General features: G+C 37.6%; 1 protein-coding gene across 2 annotated transcripts in view; it reads left to right on the top strand.

Moving 5' to 3' along the window:
• slc17a9b (solute carrier family 17 member 9b) overlaps positions 1 to 3871 on the top strand; it is a 9880-nt gene extending 6009 nt beyond the window's left edge. Inside the window, exons 12-14 of one of the 2 annotated variants that reach the window (XM_024293572.2) lie at positions 739 to 794; positions 886 to 915; positions 1548 to 3871. In XM_024293572.2, the coding sequence (XP_024149340.1) occupies positions 739 to 794; positions 886 to 915; positions 1548 to 1726 (265 nt within the window). In that variant the 3' untranslated portion in view covers positions 1727 to 3871. The remainder of the gene's footprint in view (positions 1 to 738; positions 795 to 885; positions 916 to 1547) is intronic. The other variant, XM_024293573.2, reaches the window with a different exon arrangement.
• The last annotated feature ends 9530 nt before the right edge of the window (positions 3872 to 13401 follow it).

Raw genomic sequence — 13401 nt, 5'->3', positions numbered from 1 at the left:
AGTTGCTTTAGTGAAGGAATTTAGCTGAAAGTTCCCTTTCTTTACTGTTTTGTTAGTATCATAAAAAATGTATGTGGTATAAGAAGGTAAGTTTAAAATGAAGATACTTTATTGAGTCCTTTGGAAATGGCGCTCTGCTGTCTGTCCAGTACACAATGGAGAAAATTAACTTATGTTTCCCCATTTTGTGTAACTCATTGAGACACAATGTGTGCATGTGTATGTACATAAACTGGCTCTTGGCAAGAGGCAGATTGTTCCTTCTAGAGGTGGACTATATTTTTACTCTGTATGCATCAGAAGCACCTTAATTCTCTTGCATCACAATAAATCATAGTAAAGGTTAAGAGATCAAATTCAAGAAATTATCATATCTGAAAGAAACTGAGAAATCTACCTGGCAACCAATGGCTGTTCAGTGTGTGATCAGAGCAGAAACATGCAGAAGGTTTAAAGAAAAGAAAGAAATTCAGTGTTAAATATTACGTTTTTGCAACCTTTTTTGAACCTCAGAAGTGAATCAATTTTAACGTGTCATTTTTGCTGGGTAGACGTTTGTTGCTAGGCGATGAAGATAAATATTTGTAATAGCTAATTCAAGTGTTGCATATTGGTCTCCAGATGGATAAGAAAGTCTTAGGAACTCCTGGACTTTTCTTTTTTCATTACATTTCTTTTATTTGCTTCTATTGCCTTGAAGAATAAAGTGACTGAAAGCTTTTTTTTTTTTTTTCGCAGTGGTGTTTCTGTTAATGTTCAAGATCTGGCCCCCTCCTGTGCTGGATCTCTGTTTGGTAAGTAAGGGGGGAAAGGGATCCTGGGGTTATTTTAAAAATAATAATAGATGGAAATTAGATGTACGTATGTCTTGTTTTTCTTTTACAGGTGTTATGAATACATGTGGTGCCTTCTCAGGTAAGCTTTCAAATTAATGTATTGATTTTTGACAGACAATTTTATTTTAAAAGTTAATGCTATGAAGACATTTTTGTGCCACTATATTGATAACAAAAATTATAGTTTTGAGATCACAATTGCAAACATAATGTTCATTTTTCTTCTGCATATTTCATTTACAAAAAGTGAAGTTTTATTCCTAAAACTTTACATTTTGTTTGCAATTTAGGAACTCTTGACATCAAAAGTGTGACTTTTGTTCGCAATGTGGAGGCACAAGTATCACCCGATTAAAGTCCTGTTAGCTGTGAAATTTGTTCTCCGATTTTGGCCCATTCCCTGGGGGAGGGGTGACCTGCAGACACAGTCGCGCTCAGGAACCATTTGGTGGTTTAACCCCCCCAACCGAACCTCTTAATGCTGGTGGATTTGAACTCGCGACCTTTCAGTCTCAGAGCAGACACTCTTCCACAAGACCACTGAGCTACTGAATTAAATAATTTGTTCCAGTTTTACCCACTTAAAGATAAAATGATGTGTAATCGTTAGGTGTGTTTGCTCTTATGTTCTTATTAAATTCAAATCTTCTGTTTTGTGCTGTGAGGAATAGGGAAACTGCATTGATGGTGAATGTCTCTGTTTTTGTGCAGGAGTCATAATGGTGTATTTCTCGGGCTATCTCATCGAAGCCACAGGCTCGTGGGCGTCCGTTTTTGCCCTGATTACTACAGTCAACTTGTTGGGCCTGTTTACCTTCCTGGCATTTGCAGAAGCCCGCAGAGTGGACATCGACTCCAGTAAGATCCGTCACCACAACATCCACATCTAAATCCTCATCGATCAATGGGACCAGCGTGTCATTCCCAAAGGAAGTGGGACTTCAGGCAATCAGCACCCAGACGATTATCCATTTTCTTTGGGTAGGAAGCAGCTCATGCCTGGGACCTGCAGACACTCAAAATTGCTCAAGAAATTCTTGCAGAAGTTACTGAAAAGCACATGATGTATTGCACAACGTTACTGAAAAGTCATGATGGTTACAGCAGCTCTGGGTCATGAAGGAGACATTTAGAAGAAGTTGTTAAGGAAAGCTTGCACAGTAGTGAAACAGCTGCAGATCAGTCAGTACTTCTTAAGTGGTTTTAGCTCAGAACAGTCGCCTAGAATGAGCTTTCATTGGTTTGGTTGAGAACCATAGGAGGGGAATCTATTTATTGACCAAAGTGTGTTTAACGCCTCTGCAGTAAATGGTTATCTACATCCTTGGAGTTAATCAACATGTTGCTTCCCCCCCCAGCACTTGACAACTTACTGTTTGGAAATAAGGAGTTTTTATTGGCTTTCTGTTATCACCAACTTATCTTCATCTTCCCGGATTGATGACATTGAAACCCATTCAAAACTTCCCTCCTAACAGGATTTACCTGGCCGTGTCACGCCAACATTCACTGGCTTCATTTCAAGTTTTTTTTAAAGCACTTCTAATGAAAGGTGTGTGCTTTGAAGGTGCTGTGTGAGCCTCGATAGGTGTGTGGCAGCTCCGACAGACAAAGGTGGTTTGTTCCTCTTACTTCGAAGGGATGGGGGAGGTGGGACAGGGCAACTCAAGGAGAGTCCAACCTCCACGACCTGAAATCTTTCATTAGTGCTCCCCTCTCTCCCTTCCCTGCAAAAGAAAAAAAAGTCTGAATGACACCTCATTACCTTGCAACTAATTAGTTGGCAGACGCTTTAATAGCCTATATGATTCCTTTTTTTTTGTAGTCCTTTTGTACCATGCTCCGTTTCCTTGGTTACGATCTTATTTCATTATTTATGACAAATCACGAGGAACAATATGGTAGCACAACCTTATCTGAATGGATCTGTGATGTCCTAAGTAATGTTTTTGTAATTTACAAGACCAAAGGTTTTACTTTTTTTTATTATTATCTGTCTTACTTTCTTTTCCTTCATGAATTAGAAAAAAAGTTTTATATTTATATGGCCTCATTAATTTTCAAAAAGGTTTGGGGTGAATAAATGCCTATTTGTATAATAAACCTAAAATACATGTAATATAATTCAATGTAAATATGTTATCATAAAGGAATTATATATTTATATAATTAGATAGAATAACAATATTTTATTTAAATGCAGGATCAATATTAAAACACATTCTAATCTGTTAAAACCTTGAAATGTTGCACTAAAGTGAAACCTGATTTCAAATTAGCAACATGCTTACCTAGACATCGAATTAGTACATAATTGTTACAAAAATAGTGCTTATAATGTGTTATTTTTTGATCATTGTACTTTTTTTGCCTTTGTTTCATGTATCTAAAATGAGAGCCACATTTTCGTTATTTTTATTTTTTTACATTTACTGTTTTATCATTTTTTTGGTACATTTTGAACCAAATTAAGTGCATCTTCTTGTTACACAAAGGAATCAGCTTTAAGGAGTAAAATATGACTGAACATTGTTTTCTTTTAGATTTTTGTATCTTTAGGTGATTATATATGTTTAGTATTTTATCTATTTTCAGTTACTCCAACACTTAAATGCAAGAGTCATTCTCACTTCACACGTTAGTCATCTCAAGGTTACAGCAGATCTTTTGTTAATTTATAAACTGTTGTAGCATTTAATGTAGCTTTGAGTCTGACAATGAAAGGAAGTGCTTTTGTGTAGGAAACGGTACAGATAAGCATAATCAGTCTTTGTTTGTTGTTGCTGGAATTCCCCAACTGGAATTAATTCTCAGAAGCTTTTGCAAATGACAGTAAATCACATGTATACTTTTGTATTCTGCTCATTTTTTGTATGATTTGCAAACACAATTGCTTAGTTGCTGTTTTCACTGAGAGTTGCCTGATACATACTTTTGATAACAGAAGGAAGGAAAAAGAGGCTTAAGCAAGAATATGCAGTATTGTAACGCTTACAAAATATGCTGTATTTAAAATAAAATCTATTTTGTCAACATTTTGTGTTTTGTTGATTGGCGTGCAAGTTCACTTTTTATCCACAGAGAGGCAGTATAGTGTCAGTAAAGACGGCTGACTGAAACATTAAACTTGCATTCTAGAGTAGATTTTTTTTTTAAGTTTGAACCACTTTTCACTACAGTTTTGACATTTTGTCTCCGAACTCAAAAGTAGAAAAAATATATATATATATATAAATGAAGTGGTGGTGCTGTGGGCTCATCAGCTGCTAAACTGCTTCTAAGGGTGTTCCTGTTCACACCAACAGCTCACTACAGGCCCAGATCTTTAGTCCAGGCCAGCAGGACGTACGTGCTGGCACCATATGGCAAGTTGCTGCGTGCCATGCTGGCTAGCTGGCACGACTGGCGTGTGAATGGCCAGACGCTAGTCAACCAAACCTATCCCTCCTCGAGGGAGCGAGCGGTTCAGGTTGCCATGGAAATGGACGGTTTGTGACTGCTGCGTGGCACCGAGAAGAAAGGGAGGGGGGGTCACCAGTGATTTCAAGTAACAAGTCATTTAGAAGTCAGCAGGGTGGAGTGAGTTGGCAGCAAATCTGAAGTTTGATGTACAATTCACACAGAAAAAACAGCCTGAACATTAAAGAGGTCGCTGGTCACTTATTGGAGTGCTCTCACTGACAGAAAATAGCGTTGTAAAAGCAGACATAATCAGGATGAGTGGCCCACTATTTAATTAGCAGAGATGAAACACCAAGAGGAGAGGGGCAATTAAACCCTCCCCCCCAACTTGTTGGCTGTTAAGAGTAACCCAGTAAATGCTGGGCCCATCAGAGAGCCTGAGATACATGTAAATGAAATAGTCCCATTAATTAGTAATTAACATCAAGTTAATGACATTTCACTGTGTCGCAATCTCATCCTCTGTCCTCCTTCAGCAGTGGCGGGGCTGTCTTTTAGTCTCTGTGCTGAATGCTAATTAGTGCAAAGTTAAACTGTCACTTAACAGTACCCAGGCCCGGTTGAAGACCTTTACATGAATGCATTGTTGTAATGCATAGAGAGGTTTATAAATTAAACACTTGCGATATTGAAAACCCGTTTCTTGCAGCCACACTGTCTATTAGCATTTTACCTTGATCCAGCTTTTCATTTCTTTAGTTCCTAAAATGCCCCAAATTAATATAAAGATTACAATTTTTGTGTGAATGCTTCAAAGCAATCACACTAGTGATTCTTCTGCTCTTTTCTGCACATGTAAAAACTCAATCACACTTTCAGCGATTTCAGCAATCTTGATATCCAAACATTCAGGACATTACTGTTTGTACTCTTTGTATTCATAAACGTTATAGTTTTTGAAATACTGAGCAGAACATGCCCCATAGGAACAAAATGAGAGATTTTTTAAATTCTTCAAAAACTTTGTGCACTTTGGAACCATTGTTTACAGTAATTTTTAAATAACGGCAATGAGCAGTTATATTAGAATTATGCTAGCTCATTTTGCCAATTTGGCATCAACCGAGTTTTTTATGCTAATTTTATCTAATATTTTAGCAACATGCTACTAGGCTACTTTTGAGTTTAACAATGAACAGGACAAGTTTTTGGCTATTTTTTTTTAAATCTACTGTGGTTTTTTAGGCAGTTTTTGAGTTTAGCTAATATTTTAGCAACATTTTTGGATATTTTGTTACCTGCTGAGGTTTGTTTGGCAACTTTTGAGTTTAGCTTGCATTTAGCTACAGGCTAACATTTTTGAATAATTTAAATGAAGATTTTTGGGCAATTTTGGAGTTGAGCTAGTATTTTTGCAATGTGCAATCTTTTTTTCTGGGCTAAAAGTTTAGCTGATGTTTAAGTAACACACTATGTTTTTGCATGTATTAAGGATTTTTAGGCAACCTAAAGAAATTTAAACCAAATTAAGCAGTCTTAGTCGTAGTTTTTTCACAAATTTTCAAGTCTTCTAGCAAATTTTGCATTTTGTAAATTGCTTTTGCATTTTCAGCAAATCCCTTCAACAATTAGAATAAATTGCTTCAGCATTTTCTGCAATCAGATTTAGCAAAAAGCATTCACACTAACATAATCGCAGATAAATCAACTTTTCTAGTTTAAATATTTTTATAATGTAGGGCTTCTTCCTGGAGCAAAACCAGCACTGCGACTCTAAATTAGTGATTGGAGTGGAGTTTTATGCATTATCATTGTGAGACGAACATAAATTTAGATGTCTGACAATAAAGAGAAAAGTCACTTCAGACATAAAGGAAGTCCGATCATTCCCTCATCAGCATGTAGAGTTTCTTTTTCTTTCTCAATAATAGTTTCTTTATAATATTTCTGATCTTTGTTTACTTTTTTTTATTTTCCTCTCTCTCCTAACCCAGTTCTGATCCACTTTCCCCCCTTAAAGCGATCCCCACAGAACAAATGCGCTCACCACCTCACTCAAAGAACCAAATATGTTGATTTCTGTCAATTAAATCCCTTCAGCTGTTTGCCTCCTGCTAAAACATATGGCCGGTGTTAAACGGGAAGAGCAAATGAAGCCACCACTGAAAGGGGCATCATTTTAATGGAACCCTGAGGGACGGGATCCACACCTGTGCAGAAACAACATTAAACCGTAAACCGACGCAACTAGACGATGACGGTGTTGGCTCGTGTGTGCAGACGCACGCATGGGGCACGTCATAATTTCCTCTCATTCACAATATCAGTCAATTCAAAGAAAAAAATGACATCTGTTATCATGAAAACTAGAGTGCTGAAGAAGAAAACTCAGTCATCGCTCAACAGTTTCTTTAAAATCTTCTCTATGCACCAATTCAATTATAAATTACTTGAGTGTTAAAATAAGTTTCTTATGCAATAAATACCTAATTTGATTTCAAACAAGAATTAGTACAATACGAGATAGTGTTTTTTTAGTTAAATAAACAGGAGAAAATATGTTGGAATTACTTGGTTTTATGCATAAACTGGACACACAATTGTGTTCAACAAAAACAATTTTGGTGTGATTTTAGCAGGCAAAAAATTTCTCCATTCTTGTGATTTAGATTGAGACTTAAAAAAAAAGTTCACATACTGTCAACTGTATGTTTTATCTATAAAAAGATCTGTGGTTTAAATGATAAACATTGTATCTGTGCAGAATACTTGTGGTTTTAGCTCTAAAATACAACATTTACTCTTTCTAACGGGTAAAATACAACACTTTTATGAGTTATCTATTACATAAAATGTTTTTGGAATGACGGGAAATAAGATTTGCTGCTTAATTAACCCTTTAACACCTGAGGGGTCGTTGTTGACGCTTAAACACAAAATCTTTAACATAGTGTAACTTTTCAATCGTTAACACAATCAACGTAATTCCAGCAGATTCTGATCGTGTTAACAATTAAAAAGTTACAGTAAATCAAAGAGCATAAACACTGGCATAAACCTTAGTTTCATCTTCTAGTGCAACAGAAATCTATTTATCATGTGAGCCAAAAATAGAGAAGTTTAGGAGAGTTGTAATGGAAGAAAGATTTGGTGAATTCCATCTATTAAAATTAGCCTTTTAATGAAATTTTATTAAAATTTTGTTGCATTTTTTCATCAACAAATCAGCAGTGTTAACAACAGACACATTTAAAAAGTGCTCTGAAATGGTTCTGCTTCCCTCATCACCTACTCTGTCCTAATAATATGCAGCATTCTGTTTGTGCATGAACATGAGAAAGTTAAATTACCCGTCCTCGTCTCCCCCTTATCCAACTGTCCGTGCCCCTCCACTCATCTGCTCCAGCTCTCCCCGGCTTCGCACCCCTCACATCTCCAACACCACCAGATCTCCCCTTTTTTCCTGCGTGCTCTTTACTAAAGTTTGGCTGTCAATCAGCTGTGGCCTCAGGCAACAGGCACTGATGAAAAGACCCCTGAGACAAGGAGACCCAAATTAGATTTCAATAAGGATGTTGAATATTCATATCAGGGAAACATCTAAAGGTAAGCGCTTTTTGATCTTCTCACACAAATATCACTTGTGTGCATTCCCAGGTCCGGGCGCTCTGGTTCTGCAGTGTTTTCTCCCCCCCAGCCTGGTCCGGACCCAACCCCGGCCTTGGCTCTGCCTCCCTCCTCGGGGGATGCAGTGGAATAATGATGATGGAGCTACAAAGCAGAAAAAGAGTCATAATGAATGTTTATACTAAAGGGACCCAACAGAAAGGGCAACCGTACTAAGTATTCAGTAATTAGTATTTAACAGAAGTTGATCAGTGAGTGCACACACTCAAACACATTGTGACCAACTACGCGCTCACGTATTCGGGGCAGAATCACTGAGGCATAATTGTTATTGTTGTGCAGACATGGGAGCCTCCCTAGACAAGGGTAGTCTCTTTTCTGCCATCAACATGTTTGCTTTATTTTTCATTATTGACTCACTTTGGCGTTTTATTTTATTTTATTTCTCCCTAAAATGTCAAAGAAATTCACAATGGGAGTGTTTATAACATACCTTGTTTTCCTCCTCTTATGACATGAAGAAGGGAGGTTATTTTTTTAATTTTTTTATTAATTCTAAGTGGGGATATGTTAGGTACCATGAGGAATTTTACCTCCAACACACAACTGTGACATAATCATTTTATTAGAGCTTGCCGATCAGAGTAGGCAACTTGTTTGCTCTTGAAAACATCTCACATCTCTGCATTTTCTGGACGTTTAAACAAATACTCTCTTGTGTGCAACTTGTCACATTTAGATGAGACTTGTTTTCTGTTTTTTTGGAGCTTCTGCGGAGAGCGTGTCCGGGTTTGTGCTGCAGCAACACAAAACTGCGAGGCTGTGGGATTTCAAAGTGACATAGAAGCAATGTAATGTTCACTTTTGACTATTACCAACATTAAATTTGACAATTTTACGTCTTGAACCAAACTTTTATTCTCTAACTACAATCAAATTTTATCTGGAAAATAATTAGAAAAGTATAAAGGAAATATTTTGACATGTTTTTCTTGTTTTATCTTGTAGATCTTGATTTCATTTTTTAAATCTAGTTAAATAAAGGTTACTACTACTACTACTCCATGATGTGCAGAAACAATTTATGTTAATGGTTGACATTAAATTATATCAGCATTGTAGAATTTTGGTTATTTTAGTTAGAAATCAGAAGAAATGTTATGTCCATCAATGGAATTTTTCAATTTAAATTAACCCAAGTTTTAAAAGCATTAGATTAAATGTAACACATAAATGTACCAAATGTTTAACTGTTTTTTCAAGCATTTTTAAGATAGTACATTCTCAGTGTTTGTACAACAAATACATTTTTTGTGTATCAACCATTAGTTTTCCAGTACCAGTAATAAACTGTGACTGTAATTACATACATTTTAAAAACTCCTAAATATTATTGTTGTATAAATTTTATGTGGAAATATATGCGATAGAGATGACATTAAGCGGTGGAAAAGACAGCATGTGTTGGAAATGACATTTGACAAAGAGCCTTGCCAAATACTGATCAATTGGATCAACATTTACATCACTATTAAGAGGATTGAACATCCACAATCTGGTACAAAGAAAATACTGTCATATTTAACATTAAAGTCATTTATCGATCAATTTTTTTTTCAAGTTCCTCTTGGTATGAAGTTATATCAGCAAAAACGGAAAAAAATAACACAAATCTGTTTATGTTTCTGCCTGAGACACACATTTTTTATTAGTTGGAATTACCAAGTAATTGTTTAAGATCCACAAGAAGTAATGCAGTTACAAATTGTGAGTACTTTTAAGAATTTAATTTAATTTAATTTAATTTAATTTAAACCTTTTTTTAAAAATCTGTTTTTTTCTGCTTGTAAACTGAACTTGCTGTAAAAAGTATAAAATAAAAGGGCCAGCATCAATATACCCCGAAGAAATTGCCATCAATCCCATCTAAGTGGAGATGGAAATGTGTGAGAGATAGCGGTGGATGTGGGAACAGTAGGGGAACGGCCTCAGGCACTTTTTCCCCACAGAGAGTCAGCTCTGCTCAGGAACACACTATGAAGTGAGTCCTGAAATGAGACTAAAGGATGAGAAACACCATCCCCTCTACAAGCGGGAAAGGACGATGCAGCTATTAGTTTGTGTCAACTTCCATCGTTCATCAAGAACGCTCGTGATCGCGGCGAACGAGCCGCTGAGCCGGTTGATGCAGGCAGACAAGTCGGCCCAAGAGTTTGGGGAAAACGATGTCCATCCTCGTCTTACATTACACTTCTCTCTTGTTATTTGTCTCGCTCTGTGCTCTCCACCTCCCCCGCCCCTTCCTTACAACATGATGGTCAGTCTATTGCCAGGCAATCTGGTCTGTGATGTTGTTCACACCTCCGTCAAGCCAAAAAAAAGAAAAAAAAATAGATCTGTGACAAGATATGATGACTTACCCAGGTACTGCGTTTCACTGGCCTCTTTGTCTCATCGGTGAGGACGACCAAACAAGGTATGTGTGCGCAGTTGCTGTTTCTGTGTGTGCCCACAGTTTCTGATGGTGTGTGTATACCCCAGGCCCTGTGTTGTGGTATTGTGATGCTGAGTGTCACCGTGCTTTGGCCTGAGCCCTGCAGCCAAAGAAACCAGCTGTGAAGCTGACAAGTTTGTCTTCAGCACTCACCTACACTCTTCCCTGCCCTCGTCACACACGCACAAACACACACCGTGAAGTCCACACACACACACACACACTCTTTCAGTGGCCTCAGGTTTAAGTACACATGCAGATACAACCCCCCCTCTGCATCCACACATATCCACAGACCATCACACGAGCTGCAGGCAGTTTCGCTCATGCCAGCTACAAATACGGTGCAAAAGAAATACACTTGCAGTGTTCCGGTTTATAGAGATCTTTACAAAATGAACAAAATGTTAAAAGAAATAAATCTCAAACTTGCTTCCGATCAGAGTTCTTCATCATGCCACTACAGTGTTGAATGAGGAGGAGAAGTCACTTAATTACTCACATTTTTTGGACAATTTATCTTTAAAAATATTAATAAGAAAAAAGAAAAACAAAATTAAAACATTTTGGATCAAGACACAGATGTAAATTGTTTCCTTTCCTCTATCCTTGAATTCTAAAGTTACAACATTTTAGTTTGGAGATTTTTATTAGCATTTTTTGTCCTCTGTTTCTGTAAATGCATGTATTTAAAAACCGAGCTGGCCAAAAATATGCATGATCAATCATAACCTCAGTCTCCCACATGAGTCCATGAAACCTGCAGCTTTGGACGTGTTGCACATTCCCGCCCGCGGGTTTTTCTGCATCATGTGGGTCAGTGAGGACACACAACAAACGCCACAAGCACCTGAACTTGTGCTCTGTCCAGGAACCGCTCATGAGCTACCCTCAGGACGTGTTGCATTCCATGGTAACTTCCCCCACATCAAACCCACACCTTACACACACAAACGCTGACACACAGCAGTGATGGATGCCATGTGTATCCAGGTGTCTGGCCATGCTGTAGCACCCTTCAGATGTCACAATGAAAGAAATCAGTGTTCAGACCAAAAAGTCTGCAAGGCAGCAAGCTCGTGTTAGTGAGCCATGCCCGTGCATTTAAGTGTCTGTGTGTGTGGAACTCGGTGTCTCTGCAGATGTATTTGCATGTCGGTGCTTTTACTGCTTACCTGTTCCTAGAGGGTGGGGGGGTGAAGTGAGAAAACAGCAAAACAAGTTAGGAGACAATGAAGAAAGCAGCATTGGCACCTGTTTCCCGCCTCAGAGGCAGCACTGACTGGTTCTTCGATGTCCTTTCACTAAAAATAAATAAATATTATTAACTCTGTCATCTTTTTTCCTTCTTGTAACCCTGCATAAATATACTTTATTCCCATAACAAATGTGCACCTTTTTTTGGTTCAGTTTTAATGGCCAGATGTCCAAGTTGCGCTTAAGGCGTTTGACTGGATGAAACAGAGCATTGGCTGTGGTAAAGAGGGATTAAAACAAGGCCCGAGGCACTTGCGTTATATTGAAAACATCCTGGGATGCTTTGTATGGAGATTTGCATACATTGGAGTCTGAGCAGCCACAGCCCATCTGCTGAAGTGCATTGTCCCCCAGTCAGCAAAGTATGCCTAAAATCTATCAAATGCCTATCTATTGGGAAGGAGTCAGGCAAAAATGAACAGAGAGCATTGGAGGGAGATGGAGGAATACAAAGCAGGAGGTGAAAAAAGGACAGAAAAAGAGGATTGGCACCGGTTTGAATTTGAACTGCTCCCAAATGTGCCTCAGTCAGAGCCACGGCGAATAACACTATTGTTGGCCACAATCTGGAAAAAATTAGGCGAATCTAAATATACTACTTTGAAAAAGTGAAGTCTTCTGCTAAATTGTTGCTTTTCGACACAGAATCAAAGTTTGAATTGTTAAATTTTGAACATCGAGGGGCTAAAAATAATTAAACAAATATATTAATCCTAAAAATTGGAAAACAAATTTAACTTGATCTTAATTTTTTTTTAATTATTAAAAAGTTAATTATTTTTATTTAAAAAAATACATAAATGATGCTTGAACAAAACTGGAAAAATTCTTAGCAAGCAGTTTGATCAAGCTGTAAGTTATCATCCCTCTGGCCTAAAACCTCTTTATTGTATTAATGCCATAACTCTGCACTTCTGTGACATTTAATGGCACTGTAAAATTAGATAATTACTGTAATATATCTGTGTACTCATGCCCGTTTCTGAGGTCAGAAACATAAAAGTTAATGAGGAACAAGTAGGAGAAAGGAGACAGTGAGGAAAGATTAAACAGGAGCTTAAAAGTGGCAAAAGTTAGTTTTCTTCATGCAAGCCGAGCTCAGTCGAAAGTAACTTTGACTTCCAATGTTTATGCATCCTCTCCGGATAACCCTTCGTTTTTATTTTCAGTCTCCTCTCCCAATGTGTCTCTTATTTCAACCAAAACACACATCAAATGAAAAGCATGCTCGGGGCAGTGCTGATGGTGGATGGAACAGTAAGGTGATTTAATGACAGGATGGTTTGTGTGTAGGCTGGACAGCCTGGTGCAGCCTCCGTCTTCACAACATGCACACGCAAACATTTACACGTATACACACACACACACTGACACCAAATATCTGAAAAAAAAAAAAAAAAAGAAACAGCCAAGATGGACGTGAGGAACATGTTGCTTGCACGGGGGAGGATTTTGGAAAGAAGAGCGTGGTCAATCTGTTTGTTTCTCTGCCACATCCAAGAAGAGTGATAATTTTATTTTCTGATCATTATTTTTTTTTCCCTCTTATTTTCCTCCTAATGTCAGATTTTGAAAGCTGTCGGGGTTTATTTTCATGAAAGGAGCACACCAGACAATGCTTTTTATTTAGCCGAAAAAATATCAGTCTCCTTCAATGTCACATTGTGCATATATACAGAGCCACTTGTTACCTTAACCCTATAAATCGTCCTGCTGCAGATCCTGATTTTCTAATTTTATCCTATAAGCCTGGTTCATTTATGCAAACTGGTTAGCGGTGGAAGG

This window comes from Oryzias melastigma, linkage group LG7 (assembly GCF_002922805.2).
Source record: "Oryzias melastigma strain HK-1 linkage group LG7, ASM292280v2, whole genome shotgun sequence".
Lineage (NCBI taxonomy): Eukaryota > Metazoa > Chordata > Actinopteri > Beloniformes > Adrianichthyidae > Oryzias > Oryzias melastigma.
The sequence above is the reverse complement of the archived record's forward strand: the minus strand, read 5'-3'. Positions and strand labels throughout refer to the sequence as shown.